Below are 24437 nucleotides of genomic sequence, written 5' to 3' on the forward strand. Positions count from 1 at the left end.
ATATTAAATGGTAAATGGAGTGCGCTTACCACATATGAGTACAATGACAATAAAGGGATTTCTAATTCTAATTCTAATTCTAATAGTGCTTTACTGACACAATCATGTTCACCCCCTCACACACACACAAACACGCACAAACACTAATCTGAAACTATTTCCCTGCAAGGCACTGCAAGGCCAACTGGGAACAAATTCGGGTTAGTGTCTTGCCCGATATATGTTCAAATGATGTAATCAATCAATCAATCAATACAAACGCCAAATAAAAGCAAAAAAAATGGTTTGAATTAAGCAACACCACATCTTTACAATATTATAATCATAATATAAAATGAGATGTAACAGTGAAGTTTAAAAATAAAATATTCACACAGCAATAAGCTTCTATTCCTGGCCTGCTCCTACGCTTTGCTTCACTCCCTCTCTTTCTCTCTTTCTTTCACATGTTCCATCTATCCACCCCTGCAGCCCCTCAGCATCATGTGCATCATCACGTTCTCTTCCCTCAACCCAGTTCTCCATCGCACTGACATACTTTCGTCAGAATCTCCCATCAGACAGTCCAGGCAGGGTACGAATGGCTCCTAAAAGAGAAGCCTCCGTTAAGAACTCACCTTCGCCAGTGGCCCAGCCCACACTGGGTCCCCCTTTTCCTCTCCTGCCTGCGGCTCCTGCAGCACCAAAAGTAGCCCCGGGGCAGAAACCCAGGATGTTGCGGCCATCAGATTCACCCTTTGACCCCAGTTTGGAGGTGAGTGGCCTTCCTTGTGCGCAGTGTTTTTGGGAAACCACATACGATGAATCATTTGCGATGTAATACACGATGGATAAAGATGGCAGCAGCAACCCGTGGTAATAACTAAGCTAAAATAAGAACTAGGACGCAGAGAGCGATGCCATCAGTGTCTTTTGAGGCTTTCGGTCACTGAGCATGTGTTAGTTACAGCATTTCTTTATTATTTCCCCTTTTGTGACAAACGGGCCACATCATAGTTAAGGATTCCCTCAGAGGGCTGGTATGACTGTAAACCCGTATTAATGTTACGTTATCACAAGAAATTGATGGAAAGCCAGTTTTGAAATCAGAACCCAGTAAGTAATTGTTTGTGCAACAATTTTTCAATTAATTTTAAAAGGGGAGTGATGGTAACAAATAAATGGCAATATCTCAAATCTCAATGTGGTTAAAAGAGAAGAAAATGTGCTAGAAACAGGAAGTTGACGCACATGATTTGCCCTTTGCGGGCCACGTAAAATGAGGTCACGGGCCAGATCTGGCCCCCGGGCCCTGAGTTTGGCACCTGTGGCATAGAATAATGAAAGAGTTAACAAATATCATTGCCTTAGAATTGAAAGTCTGATTTTTTTCATTGGAAAAGAGCAGCAAAGTGTATTCACAGCACCGTGCCGCTTACTGCATAGCGACCCCTAAAAAAAAAATTAAACCCGTCCGACTTTCTGTGCTCTGAAGCCACGTTTAATATCCAAATATTGTTTTGGCACCATTTTTTGGCATCTTGGTGCTAACGAACTACAAATTGTGTTGAAGAGAGGGAGAATAGAATTGCCTAGGGGAGACAAAAAAGATCGTTGCCGCCATCTTCTGGAATCTATCGGCAACTATATCCCTCCTATGTCACTTCCTCTCTGATTTTCACAATCCGCTGCAAGCCCAGCGGGGAACACTGAGATTTAGTTCTTATTCTGTCTGCTGACTCAGTGGCAAACATAACAAAGGACACAGAGATGACTTTACTTCAACGTTAATACAACTGAATGATGCTTGGGCAATGATTCGGTTTACTGTATGTGCACTATGAATAACGTTATGCGAAATGGAGTGCACTTTTATAGAGCACTTGATGTATGTTGGATACAGTGCATGATGTATGTTTCCTCATGGATGTACGGTGTGAGAATAGTTGCATAGTATGAGTAAAGACATCCATTTCTGCTCATGGTGCCGCTGCCTGGCAAATGTGATGTGTTACACAGTTACAATATGTCTGTCATTTGTGCATGGCCATCACCCACATTGCATATTTTATACATACATGTCCTTATGACATCTCAAACTGGTCCCCAGCCATTCACGGTGCATTACAAAAACAACAATTTAGAGTCTTCAATTAATTTAACTGGGAAGTTTTTGAAATCTGGGAATAAACCGCAATCTTAGCAGATAGCAAATTGGCAAGCAAGAGAAAATGCAAACTCCACTTGGCAAGGCGATAAATTGAAACCGATGAACCACAGAATTATGAAGCAGAAATGCTTGCCATTCATTCACCAAGCTGCTCAGTGCAAATTCCTATGGAAATGTTTATGGAATACTATTTAGTGCACAGCACATTAAGGGGCTGTCAGAGCTCGCCAGGTCTGCCGATGGGAATTAGGAAATTTCACTTCATCTTGATGGCAATTGCAACTTTAAATATGATGTAATTGTTGATTTATCTAAATCACTCTCAAATGCGCTGTGAGGCCATCGTGCTAACTCGTCGACCACCGTGCCGCTCGTGTATAAATTGAGAAATCATTTTCCCCTCTCTCCATTAGTCACAATTATTCCAAGTAGATAATACGTAACTGATATTAACGTTTTAGTGGACTAATTGTGTCATATTGATTATCGCCGATAAAACACCATTCAGGTGACAATAAAACTATACGAAACAGGTAACATTAAATAAAAAGAGGTTCAGTTCATGGAAGGATGGACATATTTAATGTCAAAGAATTCAAATTAATATAGCGTGGAAACACTGTTTAACTCACCAAAATAAAATTCAGCACTACACGGTTGTCAGTCTTCGCACAATTTTGTTTCAACAAATGTCCTCTAACGTTTATATGTATTGTATTTCGAAACAAACCTATGTATTGACTTGGCAGGGCGAGGGAGGCGCCGAAACCAAATATGGCTCGTCGACAACGTCGCCGTGGTGACGTCATAACGTTTTTTTTTTCTTTCTTTTTTATCCTCACCCCGCCCGTAGTTGAGCTGAGCCGTCACTTGTGCAAGTAGTCTGTGTCACATTCTTTTCCCTCGGACACACCTCAGCCATGGTGAGTTCTCTCCATTCGAAATGAACAAAATAACCTGGTTGAGCAATGACTAATTTCGATGTAGTTTAGCGATCGATGCGATCGTCTTGGCTTCGTGTGTTTTCGTTTCAAAATGTCGTTGTGTTCGCTGCTTGCTAGCGGAAGTGCAACTTTTTCGAAGCTAGCGTTAGCTTGTAGCATCTATGAAAGGAGTCATCACAGTACGACCTCGGAAAAAAATACCACATAATAAACGTTTATTTGTGTAATGTTAAACATTGTTGTAACAGTCCATTTTTAGTAGCCTAACTATACGACGTGCGAATGTTTTAAAAGCGGTAGTAGTAAACCGCTGCTAACATTGCTTTCGTCGTTCCAAATGCAAAACCATTGTCATCATGTCTCTTAACAGTCTGACTTCTCGGACGATCAAATTCAGGGTGAGTACTCAGCATTTTGTCTTTTATTTTAATTTATTTTCCACCACGCTTCTTTGTGCATGCTGTCATTGTGATTGGTTTCCGACGGCACTTTGCCCCCTGTCGCCACTGTCACCCTGCTTGAGTTTTTTTTTTGTCTTCTTCCTGTCCTAGTAGTCGCGCTTTTAATTTCCTCCTCTTATTTCCCTCCCAGTTTCACTCCTTTCCACTTGCAACTGCTTGTTTTTTCACAGATTGAGTTTAACCCGGAACAGATTCATGGTAAGTCGGTAGAAACCAAAGTGTTGGCTGATTTGCGATTTGGTTTGCATGTTCACATGTTGTGGATGTGAATGAGATGCTTTGAGCTTTTTTTTTTGCTACGTCCAAGTCGTTGACATGCGCTATAAAATCTGATTGGAGTTGCGAGCGATGCATTTGCAGTGCTGTAATGCCAAACATAGCCATGTGCAGTCTTTTGTCATTCCTGGTTCGTGTCAGGTTACCATAAACTGAGGCTCATCAATTCCAAGACGATCATTCGCAAGCGCTTCCCCTTTTTTGGTGCTCCACACAGTAATGTGTGTATGTTTGAACAGGGTTGACATAATAGGCCGTGTTCCTTCTTGTTCTCTCCTCCTCCTTTCCTCCACTCCTCCATTACCAAATATGGTGCTGGGGAAAAGTTGCCAGAAGGGAAGAGACGCATTCCTTTGAACACGTACACACGCACACGCACACAAAAAACTCACAACACTGCCTAAGTGAGCTGGGCTTGGTTTTTGCTTGGCCTGACTTCCAGGCCTGTCTCATCTCTTTACAACCGACATATTATACTGTAGTGTCAAATCGTTTTGCTGAAACATTTAACTTTTTTTTAAATTATTTTATTTTTTAGACGCACTGGAGCAGAATATAAAAGCACAAGTTATCGCAAATATGTAGCTCGTCTAATCAAGGGGTAAACAAACACGGAATGCATTTGGGCCCAGCTTCATGTTTCTTAAACGGCACTCTAAAATATTGATGACAAACAACTCTGCCATGAGTCTTGCTGAGTCCAGTAAAGGAAAACATTTAACCAAACAAGTATTATCTACTCATTAATTGAATGTTTGCTACAATTGTGTTCATATCAAGTGAGCAGATAAGAAGAGCTTATATCCGATACAGGCCTGCTGCCGGCTAGGGTTAGTGTTTGATGCCTCTCAGTGTTAATCCGTCATGGTAAAGTTGATTTACTTAAACTGGTGTTGTAAGACTTGTACACAAACTCATTTGGTTGTTGGAACTTTGAGCGTCATCATTTGTACACTTTTAAGAAATTTGTGTGCGGTGCGGCACTGATGTTCTTGTCTAGTCATTTGCACATGTGAACAAAATTGTTGGTATCCATTTATTAATGAGAGGTAAATCTCCAATGAAGACATAAAATTTCTGCTGCCTGTTGGCTTGGTCAAAAATGGGCGAAATGGATTTTACATCTCTGAGCTTTTACCTGCCGAAATAAAATACTTATGAAACAAAAGGTCACTGCAATAACTTTAATCTGACAAATGATCATCACTCCTGCCTATTCAAATGATAATTATCCGATGTGCTGCTTGATGTGGTGTGTGTGTGTGTGTCTGTGTGTGTGCGCAACACAGAAAGCAAACGACAAAGTTGTCTGAGGACATTACACGAAAAATCTAGACAAGCGTGTAAAATGTCGAGACTCTCAGAATTTTTCAGCAGTTTGCACATCTTAAAATATGCGTTTTAGGGCCATAGGACTGTGGCCAAACTTCTTGGACATGATTGCAAACGGAAAATGGTTGAGGATTGGAGACAACCAATACAAGAGCCCAGAACAATCAGCATTATTACTTTTGTCGTTTTTAAATGATTACGGAGGTTATTGTTGGTTTTCACTGAAGGAATGTACCAATAATTTTGTCCCAATGTGTACTACCACGAGCTGTCTAACGATCATGCTTCAGCAATACTTTCTGTTTAAGTATATATTTTTTTTAAATCATTCTGCTAATTTTAGTCCCTCAAGAGGAAATTCACTTCAGAACCAGATGTGAGCCGTTTGAAATTGTTGTTTTATTGCGGCTTTGTTGTAATGTGCCATTTAGGTGTTTGACTGCGCTATGGAGCTTTGGAGCAATGTTGTCTCATACGGCAGAGCCCAGCAAAGTATTGGAAAGTCTTTGCAGGAGAAACTGAACTTTCAAGCATAACCGAAGCTGCTGAACTTTCCTTTTTTCCCCTCAACTCACCACTCATCTTTGTTTCAAACGCTTTCAGTATTAAATGCTGCTATCAGTGTGCATGTTGGCAATGTCGTTTGCAATCTAGTTTTCATTCGCCGTTCTTTGGACCGAGCATCTCTTCCAACCCATGCGTGTGCGGCTTTATTTGAATTTGATCAATTTTTAAATGTGCTTTCTGTCACAGAGTTTAAGGAGGCGTTCCTGCTGTTCGACAGAACAGGCGAAGGAATGATCTGTTACAGCCAGTGTGGGGATGTCATGCGCTCCCTGGGACAGAACCCCGTCACTGCCGATGTCCTCAAAGTCTTGGGAAACCCCAAAGCTGAGGGTGAGTCGGGCTCACATGCAACTCCCTCCCGGTCGTCGGCTTTCAATGTACATTGAGGGCTTGTCACCTTGGAATAGACTAACTTGACTTTGTGTTGTCAGAAATGAACACCAAGATGCTGGACTTTGAGAGGTTCTTGCCCATGCTCCAGACCATCGCTAAAAATAAAGATCAGGGCTCCATGGAAGACTTTGTGGAAGGCCTTCGCGTTTTTGACAAGGAAGGCAACGGCACAGTAATGGGTGCCGAGCTGCGCCATGTCCTCACCACACTCGGTAAGACTTGCCTCCGTTAGCCGTGCATGTGCTACGCTGTGCTCTCAGAACAGAATTAGGAAATATATTTCTGGCAATTATTTTGAGTAACATGATTCAGAGGAAGACATAGAACTACTCTGTGATAGTATTACCTTGAGATCAGAGTTCAATTCATCCTGTGACCACACCCGTATCTCAGATTATCTTTTTGCATTAAAATGCAATTATTCCGGCCCATCACCAAAAAAAAAAAAAAATAGTCCATTATATTGCATTACATGAAAACACACACTAATGACATCATTAAATAGAATGTAAAGACTTCAAACAGTTTATGCTACGTTTTGCTCAAATTTCAATTGACGTTGCGCTGCTCCTTCTGACCACCTGGAGGCAGTAGAACACAAGCATATGCATGTACAGTACATGGAGTGGGTCAGAACTCTTGAATGAGCTGCAGTAGTATTCATAGTTGTTTACAAAGGATAAAGATTATAGGCCTGTGAGTATTAGCTCACTGTGTTCAAATAGCCGTTGCTTAAAAGGTTATAGCACGGTAGCCCCTAAGTTTGTTAACATTAAGCTAAAACGACTGAGAGGGAAGCCTGTGACTGGCTGGCAACCGGTCCAGGATGTATCCCGCCAACTGCCCGAAGATGGCTGAGAGGGAAGCCTTGTGAGGAAAGGCGGCTTAGATAACCGATGGAGGACTAGCGCAAAGCCATGTGGTTGTTCAAAATGCATTACGTTTAGTTTTCTTTGTTTGAGGTTTAGTTTGACTGTAAACTTAAACAAAATGTGGCAATAAACTGATTGAAAGCCTCTTTAAAACTTATTAAAAAAAAATAATTATTTGCACTCTGTCAAATGCATCTTGTGAAGTGAATTGCGTTCACTGCCACCACGCAATTCTCACACGTGAAATTTTTGCTCGCATGTCAAAGCAAAAAAAAAAAAAAAAAATGGCTCGTATCTCAAGGCACCACTGTATTAAAACAAAATGTTTGTGTTGATATTCGACACAAGTGTTTGAAAGTTAGTTGGGGTGTTTGAAGGCGCCAGCAAAATACTTTTCTGTTGACTTTCAGGTGAGAAAATGACAGAGGAAGAAGTGGAGACTCTTCTGGCAGGACACGAAGACGCAAACGGCTGCATCAATTATGAAGGTGAGATTGGGAGTTTTCCCCGAGGAAGGAAAACATTTCAAGAAGCAATTGTGGTAACAAGCCCAGCGCATATCGCGCTCCGCTGAATGTGGCGTCTCGAAATCCTCGACATAGCTGACGCATTTCACGTGAAATGGGATTGACAACGCGGCTGCTATGTTAGGCGTTCTCAAATCCGCCATGACTTAACTGCTTTTGCCGGGCCTTGTATCATGTGGACCACTCAAAGTGTGTAACTGTTCTTCCTCCACAGCATTTGTGCGCCACATCATGTCAGGCTGAGGCCGGTATGGGCTCCGGGTATACCGTGAGGCGGCACGACCGGGCTTTGCTGCTTTCTAGCTTTTTCTAAATTATAATAATAATAATAATAAAAGGCCTCCCTAACCCTCAGGCGTGTAGATGGTGAGGGTTCAAAAGTAGGCTGAACCTGTGGCGGTGTGTCTGGGGAACGCCTCGTGGTCCTTCGCTGTTTTTTGGGCGGTTGGGGGCGACTTGCAGCCAGCTGCTGTTGCGTGTTCCTCCTGCGGCCGTCTGTCTTGGCCCCGTGGCTGCAGCATGCCCGCCTGCGTGTGCCCGCCGGGTCCCCCTTCAGCTTTCCGAGGCGGGTGCGGTGGGCACACGGGCAAGTGGCTTGTGTCATTGATGAAACGTCTGTTTCCCGCCGTTAGCTCATCGCTGCGCAGATGAAACGGCAGCTCCTCATTTGCATGTCAGCGGCGCTCTTGAACAACATTCCTTCTCTTTCGGTGTTGCCAACTGTAGGTGTTGCTCTCGGCGAGGTCAGTTAGCTTTCCCTTAAACGTGTCGGCTTTCGGAGTAATTTTTGGGGAGAATGGACCAGATACGTCCCCCCCCCCACCCACCCACCTCCTTTCTTTTCCTCCCCCCTCTCTACTAACCAGACATCTGCAAAAAGTTGCACTTGCGCTAATCGTTTTGTTCCCTGTGCTGACGAAAGCTAAATTTGTAGCTGGCCTCTCCCTTGATCTTCTCCCTTTTCTCTGCATCTCGGCTGGAGGAAAGCACTTCTCTAACCGGCTCTTGTCGGATCGTAGACGGGGCCAAATGCTTTGGCTGAATAAGAGATACAGACGATTACCTCACCTCCTCGTCTCCTACAGTGTCCTCTCGAACACTTCCTTTCATTTTGTTGTGGGAAGCACTTCTGACATGTTTTTTTCTCTCTCTCTCTGTCTCCCCTCACAGAACTGGTCAGGATGGTCATGAACGGCTGAAGATGAAAAGAATCACACTTGTTTCTTTTTTTTCCCGCCTTTCCCTTGTCACGGTTCCTCTTTCTGCTGTTAGCGTTCTCCATCCCCCACGAGCTCTTTGATATGACTAAAGACGAGACCTTGGCTCCTGCTGCCAATTCCAACAACATACTGTACATGACCAATGTGAATGTCTTTGCATTCAGTCAGCAGTCTTAAAGCTTGCTTTGCTCGACACATTCCAAGATGCATCACCCGATTTTTTTTTTTTTAATTTTATTTTATTTTTTTTTTTCTCCCACCATGGCCGGTGCCCAATATTGTAATAACTACTGCTGCAAATGTGTCAATTTTGGACGGCAATTTGATATTTATACTTGCACGCATACACGATCATGGTTTGATTTACTGTAATGTGACAAAAAAATCTGGCTTGCTTTGTCATTGTAGCAAACCAGTTTAAGTTGTCCTATAAAAGCCATAGAAACCATGCCTAGACAACTTTTGACATGCTTTTAATTTCACAATCTCTTTTGCATTCGAATAAAAGTCTCCTCAAACATGATTTCGGTGTGACTGCTTTGGTTTCAGCATTTAGTCTTGAATAATGAAATGTCACGTCTGTAGTGCTGGTCTTATGACACCAGAGGGCAGTGTTGCTCCTTGTGTCCATTTTGGACACGTTACGTGGGAAGCCTTTGAATATTACTGAACCAAATGTACATTAAAACAGGAAACGTTGTTGTTGTTTTTAAGTAATTAACTGAGACTACACTCATAGTTGTGATAAATTGGCAGCAAAATTAAGCTTCAGGACAATTTGTCTTTAATAAACAAAATGCAACAAAGATAAAAAAAAAAAAAGAGCGATAGCTGGGCGTTGGTCAAATTGAAACGTTTTTAAGCATTTACCGTGTATCAGACAAATGTTATTCAAGTTCATTTCGCTTCGTTGTGGCAAATTCTGCTAGCGATTCGCAATATGAGGATTGTCCCGTGGTCGTGAGTATTTTGACTGATAAATGACTTTATGTATATTTAAAATTAAAAAAAAAAACGGTTTGTGGTCTCCGTTTCGTGCACACGACGAGCAGCTCGTGGGGAATGCGCGCGCCCGTGATCTGGTTTAGGTTGGCCACTAATTACTTGGCGCGTGTGTGCGTGCACGCGCGCGTCCGATCGATGGAAGTCAGGGCTATTGATTATTTTAATCCTCCTATTTGCGAGCTAGTGTGTGATCTCCACGGCGGTGCATCGGACAGGGGGACTCACTAATGGGTCTCCAACTTCCCCCTCGGACCTCCCCGAGCTGCCTCTCCGAATGAACTTTGACCTCCGCTTTAGCAGAGACTGCTTGAGCGATGCTCAAGAGGCAACATCCTGATCGAGAACTCAATTACGAGTCCACAAGATGCCAGCAGCCCTCTTGTATAATTACAAGCGTCTTCCACTCACCTCATCAATAATCTAAAGTGCTGTCAGCACAAATCAGACATCAATGACGAGTACTCGTGCTCTCCTTTACCGCTGTTCCTTTCATTCAGCTGGATATGCAGAAAAGTATGTATTCCCACCCACAATTATATAAAACCTTAGCTCACCGACTGAAGATAACATAAGCCAATCAAATGATTTACTTACAAGTGTCAAGTATTCATCAAGTGATCCAAAACAGGATCTGAACCAATTTCTGGGATGTTTACACAGCAGAAATGATCACCGTAAATTGTCCTTGGTGTCATCAAAATCCCTTTTATGGAAATGCAGCAAAAATAATGCCACCCACATCTTAGTCGCCAAACGTTGGTCCACTTAGCAATAGAATTATTTATTTAATTGGTATCAATATAATTATTTTTACTTATTGATTTTTTATTTAGAATTCTATTTTTTTTTATTGTGGTGTCGTTTACAGCTACACTGCGCTTTTATTGATGGGTGGTTTTATTTATTTATTTGCTCTCCTTGTTTATTTTCACGGGTGGCTTACTCTGCAGAGTGCAGTTCTAAAACAAGACTAAAAAAAAGCATTTTTGTATAAATAGTGTCAAACGATAATGTGTTTTATTATTTTGTAAAGTTGTATTTATTCATTTATTATATTTATTTGTTTTAAGAGATGTACCAAATGTTTCGCTCAGTGTGTATGCATACACCAAATTTGTAATTAGAAATGGATTGACAAGATAGAGTGGACACGTGATCACTCATTGTCTAGGAGATGATTGAGCAGAAAATTGTGAATTTAGCATACTGATGAAGAATTTCACTCATTTCTTGTGACCGGCAAGGTTTGCAACAACTGATTTGAGTTAAAACCCCCAAAAACTAATTTAGCTCGTGCACAATTCATCGTGATATTGCCCCACCCGAAAAAGGAATACATTTTGCAAATGCAGGCTTGTCGTAGAACTGCAGATCAATATGATGGCGGTAACGTTTGCGCCTTGGACGGTGTCGTAAGACGGATAATGGAAATCCATGTTGAAGCATGCGGCCGGTGGCTCGCCTCTCGGCTTGTTAAGTCCACTGTGGCTCGCCGTGTATTCAATGCTACACGCGCGCACGCACATGCACACCACGTGATGGAGCGTGCACGTTTGTGACACTCAACAATAACGCAGAACACGCATGATATAGGCATAGATTATTTAATAGTAATTGTTTACCCGACCTCTTTAACATATTGTAGCGGACAGACGAGATGTTCCTTGAGAAAAAGATCATGAAGAGAAAAAAAACTGAACATATGAAAGTATGATGTACCGTACAACATTTAATTTGGGTAAAACTCTATTTGTCCCATTTGCCGCTTCTTGTCGATATTCTGCATCCATTCGTGTACACACACACACACAAACAATAATCAATAATACACTTGAATGCCATCTCACACACAATTGCAGTTGTAAAAGAGAAACTATAAAATGAATGCAATCCTTTTTGGCTTGGGAAATGCAAACTGGTTCTCGTTTCCCTGCAGACATAAAGAGACAAACGCGTTTTACAGTAAAAGGTGCACACGGACAATTTGATCAATACTTGACTTTGCGTTTACAAATATGACTGTATTCCGGTTTGATTGACTGTGTGAAAGAAATTAATGACCGCGCTTTTGCCATCGAGAATCACAACAGCGAGTCATACGACCACATTTAGCATATTGTTGAATGAATACATTTTGGATGACATCAATCACAACTGGGCACTTTATTGTAATCCTTGAATGGCTGCCATTTTTTGATACATGCATTGCGTGGCATCTCGTTCTGGTGTGTATTTTTGCAGGGATATTAATAGAGAGCAGAAATACTCAACGAAATACTTTGCAGGTCAGTGCAAGGAACATGAGTTTTCGTAATGATTACTCACAACGCAATTATTGCATAACAAACATGATGAGCGATCTTAGTTTGATTTTCAGTTCACATTTGAATATTTTGCGTATTTTAGAGCCACAAAGTGCACACAAAGGAGGTTGTTAAAAATCAACTTCATTGTAATTTGCCCTTTTCTATCCCCCACCCACTCATTTATTCTGATGACATGAGTGTGAGTGTGTGTGTGTGTGTGTGGGGGGGGGGGGGTGCATAGGTCTCCATGCGTGTGTTGGGTTGTGTGTTGGAAGTCTGTTTGAACGTATAACAGGATTGGAAAGCAAGTCGACTCTTCGGCTTCGGTTTGCTTCTCGTCAGTCCGGGTAGATGAGGAATCCGGAGAAGGTGCTGTACTTGTTTGTGTTGCCCCCGTGGACTTTCCCGCCGTCTAGCTGCACGCACACCTCATCGCCCACGTCCAAATGCAAGATCACACTGTTGGACGCGTAGTCGTAATTCTGATCGGCGTCCTGAGCGATGGCGCTGGCTCTTACCTGTCACGCGTAAAGGGACACACAAATGCATGACTTTGGCGTCTTCAAACCAACCGTACGTCAATCTCCCGTCACCTTTGGACTTTTTTTTTTGCTCACGTTTCAATTATTCAACACACTCAAACGACACGATCATATTTAAGGATGACATCGCGGCCTTCCAGGATCAAAGGTCACGGCGTATAAACGGACGAGCAGCTCGCTGACCTCTGACCCCCGAGGTGGACCGAGAACACAGATACTCGTCCTCGTATCGATCGGTTGCGGTGGCGGCTGCGGGGTGGAGATTTGGAGATAAGCGACATCGGCGGGCAGGAGAGCAGCAGCGTCACTATTGACCTGTTGCTTCTGATGGCGTCGTCCAGCTCGATATCGAGTGGCCACTACTGAAGCCAGGCAGCTTTCCATTTGCATGCCGTGTGCAACTTGAGCCTTATTGACCCGCAGGCAGTGGATCTTTACTTGTTGGCTAACACATTTAATTGGGTCCACTCTCTCTTGATGTTTAAGTACCGTACACGTTCCGAGATGGAGGGGAAAACGGGATTTCTCTGTTGGGGGGGCTATCTGACTATGAAGAAAAAAAACTGTTGCATTTAAGGCAAGTTTGGTGCACCGGTGGTGGTCGAGTAGAAATCCTGGTGTTCGCTGACAAAGTTCTTGAATTCATGAAATGTTCAACGTCTCCGTTTTCCGCAGTCAGCGGTCATATGTCAGCCATCGGTGGCCTTGCGTCGCGCTCAGCGTCCGTCGACGTCGCGAGCAGTCAATCTCTGTCAGCGCGCAGACGGACCGAACGCGTCTCCGTGACAGCTGCGGAATATGATCTGCACCTCATCTGCCGCCGTGTCATCACTATCACGTGTCGCCTTCCTCCCCAATCAACGTGCATCAACTTGGAAGCACCCAAAAGGCCACCCCCACCTGGTGCCATTTAATTTTCTTGCGAGAGTTGAGACGAGATCTCTTTAAACAAGATGCTGCATCCCACATGTAAAACACACGAGAGAGCAGTAGTTAAACATGCTCCTGATTCCTTTTAACTCGCATTGAAGTCACACTCCCGGCGGGCTGAACAGCTCTGCAAACTTTTCTCGATTAGATTTTTTTCGCTCCGTACTTTGCCGTTGCGATAACGCTATGAAGTGCACATTGACACAAAATACAATTGTGCATTTGTGGAATCTTGGAGATTCTGTTTTTGTATCGCTAGTTCAGTCATGTTGTATTTTCCAACTGTGGTTTGCTGCGCAAGAAATACAATTCACGAATTGGCACTACAGAATGAAAAGGAGGAGGTTGGAAAAAAAAATCAAATTTTGCTCTTTGACATATTTTTTAAAACAGTCAGTACAACCAAACAGTTCATGAGTGAAATGAGCCCTGAAAAACGTCATCCATCCATCCATTATCTGTCTTGCTTTCCTCAAAATCTGAAAAATTTTCATTTAAAACCGCGGGATTAACATTAGCATGGCTGTTACGTGGCAATTTATTTTTTTTGAACACTTGATTACAAACGATTTACGCTAGCAATGTAGCAGCCACGGCTAATGTCGGCTCGTTTAATGTGCAAATGCTAGTTTAGTTTAGCTAGCACTGCTATTTTGTGGAAGTTTGATTTATGTTCCCTGGCAGCATTTATCTCGACTAGCCACTTTTCTAATCACATCTCAATATGAATTTCCATGTTAGAGAATCGCGCTCGTGCTTGAGCGTGACTCGGGGTCAAAACTCGAGAGAGGAGGAATTAGTCAAGCGGAGCTACATTCAAATTTTGCTAATAGTTTGGACACCGCACTTGTTTTCTTTTTTCCTCCCCTTCTGACTGCTTGAGGGCAAAAAATAGAGCATAATTTAACCGCTTTATTTTTTTGGCAAATTATGGCAAAGCGCGTTTCTTCTGGCTCACATTGTTTAATGTCAAACGTTGTATCCCAAAATACCAAAACGAGCCCGTCCACGTTCAATGGAGCTTTTTAAATGGTCGCCATCATCCTGAGGAATTCCTCCAGCGAATGCGTTTACTCGGTCATGAGTAAAGGTTCGATTGTTGTTGTGTTTGACGTGTTTGGTGACCGCCAAAATCACATTTGCATCTTTTGGCCGCGGCTGACAGCGATGTTGCGGTGGTGCCGTCCTATCAATGTCAGGCATATGTCATCCCGCTCATTATTTTTGCCCAAGTGGCGGCCGACACGAAGGGACACGCTTTCACCCCATTAGGCTGCAGCAGATTCTCATCGCTTTATCTGGGGGAATTCTTTTGAGCAAAAAACAAAAGATTTTCGCCAATATGTAAGAAATGAAGTGATGCTTCTGCTTGCGTTGTCGCGATAACACAAGTCATCGATTAATACACAACGCAGACAGAGAGGCATGGTTGTTTGCGAGGTTGATTTGGTGTTAAGACCGGGAGGCAAAAGATGTGTTTGATATGGATGGCGGACGACGACTGATCCTGCACATTGTGTTGATCGCAAAACAATCAGAGACGAGCCGCTACCGACGTTCCGGGAGGGTTGGAGCAGTGCTTCTCAAATAGTGGGGCGGGCCCCCCTGGGGGGGTGCGTGGGACCCTGGGGAACATGCTTTTTTTCCGCCGTACTGCAATAAAGTGTAATTGCACACCCACTCCAGTAGGTGGCAGTGGCGCTTTCCTTGCTCATTGTGCTCAGCGAATATTAACTCGACGGTGTAGGGTTTTTTGTTTTTTTTTGCAACGAAAATGCTATTATTTATCGTCGCTGCAAAGCGTGGGTGGTGGGGAGGGGGCGCAATTTTTTTTTTCTTGCTAGGCGTGGGTGTAACAGAAAAGTACTTGAGAAGCACTTGGTTGGAGGTTGTGACTGAAGTCATCACGCGCTCAAACGCAGCTGTGATTGTAAATAGACTGGCCGTGCAGGAAAATCCAGACATTTTCCTGGAATTCCCGTTGGCCAACACGCCCTTGGATCCAAAGCATGCGTCAGTGACCCCCGTGGGACTCGCCAATGGCAGTCCCCGCCTAACCCTTTCATAATAGCGTCTCCACTAAAGCCACCTGGGAGCAGTCACCACAGGTATGGACTCGGTGGTCGGTCGCCGTCTCGAATAAAAGCCGAGGCTCTGAGCTGAAAGAAAGACACGTTTAGAAAAAAAGAAGAAAGGGTCCGGGGGACGGCGAGGGAGGGGGCGTCCAGCGTCACGGACTGATCAAGCAAGGCTATTTTGTGAGACCAGAGAGATGCTGGGGCTATATGAAGTCTTGTTTTCATCTGTGGCGCGGCGCTCCACGGGTAATAAAAGTGACAGGATTCATTCAACGTGATATACTGACCTCTTAGAGCGGAGACAATAGAAAAGTCGCCGTTAAACTTACCGAAGGGACCGCAGCACATGGGAAGATGCGCAAGGAAGAGCTGGAGTGCGGGCTTCACTTTACTGGCGTGTGTGCGCCTAAATTGAATATTTATCGAACAGATCGTCCTTCACCTTTGGGAGCCTCGCGGCAAGTGTCCATAGCATGAAGCATATCCCAGATTGCTATAAGATCCCGCTCAGCGTTCTGCTTCAAAATGGACAGCACGATTGTGTCAGGGCGTTCGGAGAGGCGCTTTCGTGAGTAGAATCCTGGACCTTCCTTGAAGGCGGATGAGATTTCGCCCGTATTAACCGTTGGCGAAGTTCCGAGAGGTAGCAGCAAGTGATGACATTTTATCATCACTTGACCTTTGAGGAGGCTATTAAAACGTAGGTGAGAAAAGTGCAGAAGCCCGAACGGGGCGTCACGTGTGTTCATCTGCAATGTTCGTTGGCGGCATTATTATTTCATTTCTCCAGATTGTTCTGCGACTTTACATTTGTTGGCTAACGTTGCGAGATTCACTCCAAAATGAGCAAGGTTCATTTTAAATCATGTTTTTCGATTTTCAGATTGTTGATTAAGTTGGGAGCGAATTGACAGATCGATCACCGCCGGTTGCTGATTATTCGATATTCAATTACACAAGAAAAATTCCAAAACACGAGTGTGTTTATTCCGTTTTCTGCAGAGTCAGCCTTTTCCGAATGGCTCTGAAGCTCATGCCAATCTTCAAATGAAATAAATTCACACGACTGAATACCAGACCATTTTTGGGGTTGCCCACCCAATTTTCTTGTAAGTCGTGAGTAAAAATGCGTACTTTGTGCACATTCGACTATTCGTATTTCCTTGACAACAAATTAGCATTTTGTTGCTGCGATGGAATCCGCCAAACCAACCAGTCAAGAACATTTTCAATGAAATATGGCAAATGAGTCCATGTTGATTTCTACTAGATCCTTAAAAAGAAGAAGCTGAGACAAAACAAAATCACCTGTCGCCAGCCTTAAAAAAAGAACTTTTCCTGAACTGACTGCCGTCCTCTTGGGAATATCGAGTGTTTTCCTTTTCACAATTCCTATTAAAATCCTTAAATATCAAATATGTGATGTCGACGTGCTTTCCAGCGAGCGCAGAACAAATGATGCGTTTCCGTCGACATGATCGTGACATTTCCTCGCGCTTTGATTGCGTGTCGTGTCATCTGAAGCAAGAGCCGAAGCGTGCTCTTCAATCACAAATCCCCAGAGCCCGAATCCCGGTCAAGCTGGAATGATTTGTGGAAGTTAGATTGAGGTGTGAGCATGTTGGGCTCACAGGGTGGGGATTTAGGGAATTTAATAGCTATCGGATCTCCGGGAATCCCATGGAAGCCCTGCCGCAGTCAACGCATCCTCCCAGGATGGAGGCATCGCATTAGCAACATCTTGTTACACACACGCGGTCCCCACGAGGCTCAGTAGTGCTTTCAAATTAATAGAAGAAAACTATAAAAATTCCTCGATTTTGAACCATGCGGCGAATGCAACAGTGCAGCTTTTCTGTAGATTTTTCTTTCGCCACTAGGGGTGCTATAAAGTTCAGAAAATACGGTAAAAAAATCTCTTTTTTTTTTTTTCTTGTGTCTGTTCTGTTTTAATGAGCAAAGTAGATGCCGTGTTAAAAGCCACTGTTTTAACAATCTGTTTTTGTACCTTTTTGTGCATTCACAGTACAAAATTATGTACACGCAGTAAACAACACATTTTTGTCTACATAGAAAACTGCGGCTTTTTTTTTTTTCCAAAAGAGTTGCTGCGGCTTATATACGGGTGCGCTTTATCTTCCGCATAAGTACGGTATGCTAAAGTGTAGCACAATACAGTCGGGCTTTTCAGGTTTCCCAACATGTCTGTTGTGGGGCACCTACTGACGGGTCTTCCTTGAGGAAATAATCCCGTTCCACGGCCAAACTATCACCCTCATAAAAAAAAATTTAAAAAAAAAGGGGTGCTTCCAAGCCTGGTGTCACAAATGTTATATTCCAAATCCAAACTTGTGGTTTTCCCAACGGAAGCAATCCCAGCGGGAGTCTCGCAACCTTTTCCAGCCTTCTGTGCCACGTTCTGATTTCTTTGTTGACATACGACTGCGCTTGATCGTCTGGCGCCACGGCAACAACTCACCGCGGACGACGTCCCTCACGCTGAATAATACGATGAACGTGATTTTGTGTTTGCATTTGGACTATCTTGCGTTCTTCGGATTATTCCACAGAAGGTTCTGGTGTTTGGTCTGTGGGTCGTACTGGACGGACCCACGACCTCTGCCCTGTGAGGCTGATTTGCTAACCAGTCGTCCACCGTGCCGCTCCTGAGTGAAGATGTCAAAAAAAAAAAAACGTTGCAAGTGCAGTTCAAGACGTTTTTTTTTTTTTTTCATGATAGCAGTAGTTTGGATTATGACAAAAAAAAAATCCCAACAATAATGGAGCGCAAGAATCACCAGATTGCGATTTTCTTTTGGGGCCGTCCAGTAAAACAAGACCGAGCTCGTTTCCGTCTTGCTGCAGCCGACCTTGACGACTTGTCAAGCGGCGACGTGCCGTTCTGGTCCCGGCCTTCGTCGCCGGCCTCCCCGATGGCTCGTCTAGCGGCCCACTGTCACCTCGCCTCCATCAAGTCATCCATCTTCTTCTGCATCACCCCCCAAATTCCCATCAACTCGCTTTTCTTCTCTTTCCCTCCCTTGCAAGTGGACATCTCGGCTGGTGCCTGTCATGTTGAGGTGCTCAATCTCATTCCTTCTTACTCTGTACTGGCCTCACAGAACCTTTCTGCAAACCAGGTCGTAAAACACCTCCACACAATTAGTCACTGACGCCAGGACGGCTTTCGACTTTCCTTTTATACGGCACGTGTGAAACCGTAACAAATACAAAATAAAAAATGACTAAAAAGTCTAAGACTCACAAACAAAATGGCGAATTTGCGATTTCGAGCTCTGCTAACTAACATCAATCGACGGGTAATAATTTGAAAAAGACTTGGAGGGAATGCCGTTTTCTGGACTTAAGCGTCAGACACAACTTGACAACGACTACCTTCTTGGTGTGAGCAGGAAGCGCCTCTTCTTTTTCACACTTTCTTAAAGGGACAGCGCATTCTCTGTGCCGCTTGTCTTCAGAAGGGTCGCGGGGGGGTGCTGGAGCCTATCCCAGCTGTCTTCGGGCAGGAGGCGGGGTCACACCCTAAACTGGTTACCAGCCAATCGCATTTTTGGCAAAGCTTCGCCACCCGGTGGCTTGCAGGCTGGACTCGCTCCACATCTGATCCAGTTCTTTAGCAGCTTTGACTGCTGCTCGCACCGTCTTTTAGCTTTCCGTCAAGCCTTGTTAGGCAAGCGCCCGCCCACTTAACGGAACCGTTTAAAGAAGGCTACGTGACGGGCGTCAGATGGACCACGATGAGGTTAAATAATTGAGTTGAATGAAAATATAATAAATGGCGAATCAATGAACAAGTAGGGGAGGGGGGAGGGGGGGGGCATTTACAGAAGAAACGTTATTGTGGCTGTCGAGAGGATCTCATCTAAAATGTTTCAATTATTTATCAGGCGAAGATGACTTGAATGACAATACAGGACATCCGACGGGCCACTTGACGGATGTTTGCTCGTTTCCTTTCAAAAATGAGGAGGATCCTTTTAAACCGCGATGGTCAGACTCTCAAGAACTGTATTCGTGTTCAAAACGTCTTTGCATGACGAATGCTGGAAAAAAAAAATCTTGAATTTGGAGTCTTTTAATGATGTTGTGAATCGAGGTGATATATCCTGGCTCTTCTTACCTCTCACACCCCCAAACACACCACCCCCCCCTCCCTCCCCCGCCGACACATCCCTCTCTATCTTTAATTAGTGTCTGGGGAATGCAGGAGTGGATGAGTGGACTGTCAATTTTGCATTCATTATTAATTTAGCCGAGGTGTCAAGCGACTGGACCGTCCAGTGATGGACGTTCTTTCGTCGATAATCAAGCTGGATGTGTGATCCTCTCTAATTAGACTGTTCCTTTTGGTGACGGCCGCGTTCTGCCACTTGTCATTTAGCAGCAGCACAAGCGCACGTGCAAATGCAAATGTAAATGTCGGGCGGCAGACAGGCGACTTCAGACTGTATGAATGCGTCTTTAATGAGGGAAAGGACGAAAGGATGATTCTTTCATTTGTCAACCGTCACGTGGCCACCCGCGAAGAAAAGTGCGCTCGGAATGTGAAGAGTTCAATGTTGGTGGTGAACATGAGTCGGTAGTACGTCGGGTTAAACGCGTCTTCTTTTAGGTCACGGATAGTGGGAAGGTGCGCGCGTCAGATTTTCGTACGGGTAGCACAGGAATGATTTTGTGAACTGCAACTTTGGGATGAATGAGAAAATACAACATAATGACGTGACTCGAGTCAGAGCATTAACAAAAGGTAGCGATGAGAAACCGGTGCATGAAATTCCAGAAGTGGGAGAAAAATCACATCACACACCCTGCGCCGCTAACACACCTTTGAAAGCTCCCTGAGAGGCCATCTATACTTTCTTTCCCACGTCCTTTGACCACCTGCTGTGATATGTGTATTGATTGCATCGTTCGCGTACAGGACCATATCAGATCTCGCTTTAAGACCCCGTTTTGGCCAGACGTCCGAGACGCTTTCATGTCGAATCGTCTGACCTCTTTCCAAATGTTTGTATTTTTTTTTTCATCAACACCGGCGAGTGTGAGTGTGCCTCTTGCCCACAGTCGGCGTGACGCTGATAGGAGAAGTGGTAGAAGATGGTTGCAGAGCTGGACTGGCACTAAAAAAATTGGCGGTGGTATTTTTGGTTTGGACCAAATGCTTGCCGCCATCTCACGTAACTGAGAAGTCATTGTTTCTCATACGATCCACAGTCGGACTTTCATGAAATTCCCCGCACATCCGCAACGTCGCTCAACACGGTCATCAAATAAAAAGCAACATTTGGCTGAGCTTAATTTACTCGATAATTCCATTTCATTTGCCATTGATTTGCTTCAAGTCTTCTTCTAGCTCTTGCACTGATGTGCATTTGTTAGCCAACAGCCAATGAGAGCCGACACCGTTGTGTATCCTGCAATTAATGAGCCAAAATCTCTTCATTCTTCACAAATGCTCCTTTTTTGCTTCGTTTTTGCTCCTGCTTGTATTCTCAATGTGACGAGCAACGTTGGGGATGTCTGCTTTTTAGTTCATGAAGCCATGACTCTGTTCAACTATTCTTACGACGGATTCTTAAAAAATTTGTAATGACCGTATTTTTAGGACTGTAAAGCTAACCGGCTTATAAGGCGCAGTCTCACTGAGCAGGCCTACGTTCAGAAATGTCACCGGGTTAGAAGACGCATTATTAAACCAGAACAGCAAATAAGTCAAACTGGAATCCACTTCCATTCGACCGCCATACATAAGGCACTCCTGATTATAAGGCTCACGGTTGATTTTTCGGAAAAAAAGAAACGATTTTGCACCTTATAGTCCAAAGGATATCATACATGACTCCTCCACGTACTGCACTGATGTTGATTGGTCCAGTTTGGACTCTGTATTTGAAATGACTTAAGGGGCTGCTCCCTCTCAATTGTGGATTTCCTAATAAGATGGCGGCCTATCAGCCGTCTGCCAGTCCAACCCTGGATGGACGTCTTGTCCACACGCTTCCACTTTGCCGCACACACACACATTTACTCACCAGTCCGTTCTTCTTCAAGTCCGCCCACATGCTGGTGCCGTCACCCCCTCTCATGAGCACGTGATAGGTGAAGAAGTAAATGCCAGGCAGCGGGCAGGTGAACTTGCCAGTGCTGGGCTCATAGTAGTTGCCCACGTTGGTGACCACGTCATCAAACTTCAGAACCTCGCTCCCCTCGTGCTGCTTGCGCAGCCCTGCATAAAAGGCAATCTTGGGAGTGTAGAGGGAGGGAGAATAGCCGCCCGGACCGGGACCCGGGGGACCTTGCGGACCCGGCTTGCCCGGCTCCCCGGGCGGCCCTCGTGCTCCCGGGGGGCCGGGGATTCCCGGAGGTCCCCGGATGCCGGAGCGGATCTTCTTCCCAGAGTAATCCTGGGGTGGCGGAGACACCGCCGTTAATTCCTGGCCCGGCTGAGAGGCGGTGTAGGCGTCGCAGACCATCCGGCAGCTTCCGAGCATTTCGTAATGGCTCCCTTGGCTTCCCGAGTTTCCTCCTTTGGTTGTGTGGACCAGCAGGGGAATGGCCACCAGCAGAATGAGAACCATAGCTACACCTACGGCCGCGCCAATCACACGCTTCCTGCGGGTGAGGCGCGAAGCAGCCAGTGTCAGAAAGTCCTCCTCCCCCTTGATTGGAATGCCGCCCGCCAGGGTGACGCCTCTCACGGGACCGGTGTGATGTGAAAAGGTGGGCGAGGATGCGAGCGAGCGTGTACTGAGAGATGAGAGAGGGCAAATGGCAGACAGCCAGAGGAACACACGCAGATGAAAAGCTCCAAGAAAAATGATGACAGCGTCCAGGGGCGATCACCAAAAAAAATAATAAAAAGATAAGAGGAATGAAGCTTTACCACACTGGAGTTTGAGATCATAAATATTTGGGCCGAGCAAAAAATAGGCCCAAAAACATTGTTGGAAAAAAGGACTTTTGATTTGGTTTGAATTTCAAACTTGAAACCTCTTCATTTATTTGCATCAAAGACAAGACGTCAATGAAGGAGTGCTGCCAAATGTGTTGCCGGCACACGCTGCCGTCATTCAAGAAGCCCCTCGAAATGTTGACGCTTGGCCATCTAACACAAGTTGAGCGATTATCTTCTTCCCGCCACCAACATCTTGCTTGTCGCGTCCGACCGAGCTTTGGAACCCTTCCTCCGCTATTTCGGCACTGAGGGGAGAAAACGATACGCAATTGAAACTCAACTTTACAAAAATCAAACGCAAAATGCCTTTATGATAACGCATCGTTTTTGAATCGTGCAAACATAGGATGAGGATTCTCAAAATCATTCATGAGTGATGGCGTGAATATTTCAACACATGCAAAGAAGTGAAATTGAATAACTTGATCCGTTGACTTGCACAACTGAGTCCGGAGAAAAAGTAAAAGGCTGCTCACCGTCACTCCTCAGGAATCTCCGAACATATTCGAGACAATCGGTCCTCTCGTCTCGTCACGGCAAAATGTTCCAAGGATCTCAATTAGCACCTAATCTTTTGTCTCCGTCCGGGTCGGAGAGGGACTTTGACACCGGGGTGACGTCAGCGACAGCAGAGCACAGAAAAATCGCACCTTTTTTAAAGTAGGTCCAAAATAGCAAATTTGGTGCTGCAGATGTCCACCAAAGCACTGGACTGCCGCACGGTTGCGTTTGGAGACACACCTGTTAGAGCACGCTCTCGCTCTCTCTCTCTCTCTCTCTCTCTCTCTCTCTCTCCCCCCCCTCCCTCGCTCCATCCCAGTAAAGGTATCCAAAGCCTGGCCCAGGGGCCACTTGCAGTCTTAATTTCCTCACAGCATATTCTAAAACTAAAATTATAGAGGATTCGAGATGCAAATGTTAAGGGGGGGGTGGGGGGCTGGTGCTGATTCAATTCCCAAATTTTGGTATTATTGGTCAAATCTCCTTTCTCAAATTGAATTAATTCTGAATTTAAACAAATACAAATATAATTAATCAGTTTCAGCACCAGAAGCATTTTTCTTTTCCTGGTTCGAGTTGAATACAGAAATAAATGAAGGGACACTTTGTTTTTAGATTTTTTGGGCCCATACTATATTCCTAAAACACAATCGAAAGGTATCGGAAGTTGACCATGCTGGGGGATAGTTGAAAATAAAAAACAAAAAGATACCAGAAATATTTTTGCAGACAAAAGACGATTTGTGAACCAAAGCAAAATGTGTCCAAATGTCTTGCCTGCACGAACAAGTTCGTTTGTGACTGTATCTCTTTTATAATTATATACAATGATGCTTCCTTTTTTTTTTGTCCAGTCTCCATTCCAAGAGGTTGTAATGTATAATCTGATAGTTCAACTTTTGAAGTTTGTAGTCCTTCATATGGCACGGAAGCATATTTGGTAAGACTTCACTTTAAGCCAGTAGAATTATTGGAAATACCTTAAAAAATCGAGAATAAGAAAAACGATGATACCAAAAAGACAGAATAAAGAACAATATATATATATATATATATAGATATATATATATCTATATATAGATATATAATACATTTGCTGTCATGATGTCTCAGAATGTGCTGTAATAATTTTCTAGCTTTCAAATTTAGAATTTTGATCCAATTAAAGTCATGACGAATATTTCCGCTTTCCGGTTTCTTTATTTCACAACACCCAAATCTGACTTTGAATGTCCATCACTAATCGCATCTCGCACATTTCACGACGTTGATGCTTGCCACTCTTGTGTGCTTGCTCCCTTTCACCCGTTCTTTTGTATGCATTTATTCATTCATTCATTTGATTGTTTTGAGGCAAG

The 24437-nt window shown here is 44.1% G+C and overlaps 2 protein-coding genes across 5 annotated transcripts; one reads left to right on the forward strand and one right to left on the reverse strand.

The window, feature by feature from the left end:
- The first annotated feature begins 697 nt into the window (after positions 1 to 697).
- Positions 698 to 9264, forward strand: LOC148339354 (myosin light polypeptide 6). 4 transcript variants are annotated; one of them, XM_088289677.1, is made up of 7 exons: positions 698 to 754; positions 3725 to 3752; positions 5916 to 6059; positions 6161 to 6334; positions 7405 to 7482; positions 7736 to 7769; positions 8692 to 9264. In XM_088289677.1, the coding sequence occupies exons 1-6, from the start codon at positions 713 to 715 to the stop codon at positions 7762 to 7764; spliced, it is 495 nt and encodes a 164-aa protein (XP_088145803.1). In that variant the 5' UTR covers positions 698 to 712; the 3' UTR covers positions 7765 to 7769; positions 8692 to 9264. The 4 variants fall into 4 exon arrangements, with proteins under 4 accessions (XP_088145803.1, XP_088145802.1, XP_088145805.1 ...); XM_088289679.1 differs by lacking the exons at positions 698 to 754; positions 3725 to 3752 and adding exons at positions 2942 to 3072; positions 3464 to 3491; XM_088289676.1 differs by lacking the exon at positions 7736 to 7769.
- Positions 9265 to 11462: 2198 nt separating this feature from the next.
- c1ql4a (complement C1q like 4a) lies at positions 11463 to 23273 on the reverse strand. The gene is made up of 3 exons (XM_088290574.1): positions 23055 to 23273; positions 21656 to 22823; positions 11463 to 12570 (listed from the first exon to the last, which is right to left on the reverse strand). Exons 2-3 carry the CDS (start codon positions 22199 to 22201, stop codon positions 12391 to 12393), a joined length of 726 nt encoding a protein of 241 aa, XP_088146700.1. The 5' UTR covers positions 22202 to 22823; positions 23055 to 23273; the 3' UTR covers positions 11463 to 12390.
- Positions 23274 to 24437: the final 1164 nt, after the last annotated feature.

Source organism: Idiotropiscis lumnitzeri, chromosome 3, assembly GCF_059441095.1.
Source record: "Idiotropiscis lumnitzeri isolate Australia: NSW breed Sydney's pygmy pipehorse chromosome 3, RoL_Ilum_1.0, whole genome shotgun sequence".
NCBI classification, from domain to species: domain Eukaryota; kingdom Metazoa; phylum Chordata; class Actinopteri; order Syngnathiformes; family Syngnathidae; genus Idiotropiscis; species Idiotropiscis lumnitzeri.

Coding starts and splice junctions, on each gene's coding strand:
- LOC148339354 (XM_088289677.1), top strand. CDS start 713: ATGTTGCGGCCATCAGATTCACCCTTTGACCCCAGTTTGGAG. Junction 3,753..5,915: donor TAACCCGGAACAGATTCATG/GTAAGTCGGTAG, acceptor TTTCTGTCACAG/AGTTTAAGGAGGCGTTCCTG. Junction 6,060..6,160: donor GGGAAACCCCAAAGCTGAGG/GTGAGTCGGGCT, acceptor TTGTGTTGTCAG/AAATGAACACCAAGATGCTG.
- c1ql4a (XM_088290574.1), bottom strand. CDS start 22,201: ATGGTTCTCATTCTGCTGGTGGCCATTCCCCTGCTGGTCCACACAACC. Junction 12,571..21,655: donor ACTTGAAGAAGAACGGACTG/GTGAGTAAATGT, acceptor TACGCGTGACAG/GTAAGAGCCAGCGCCATCGC.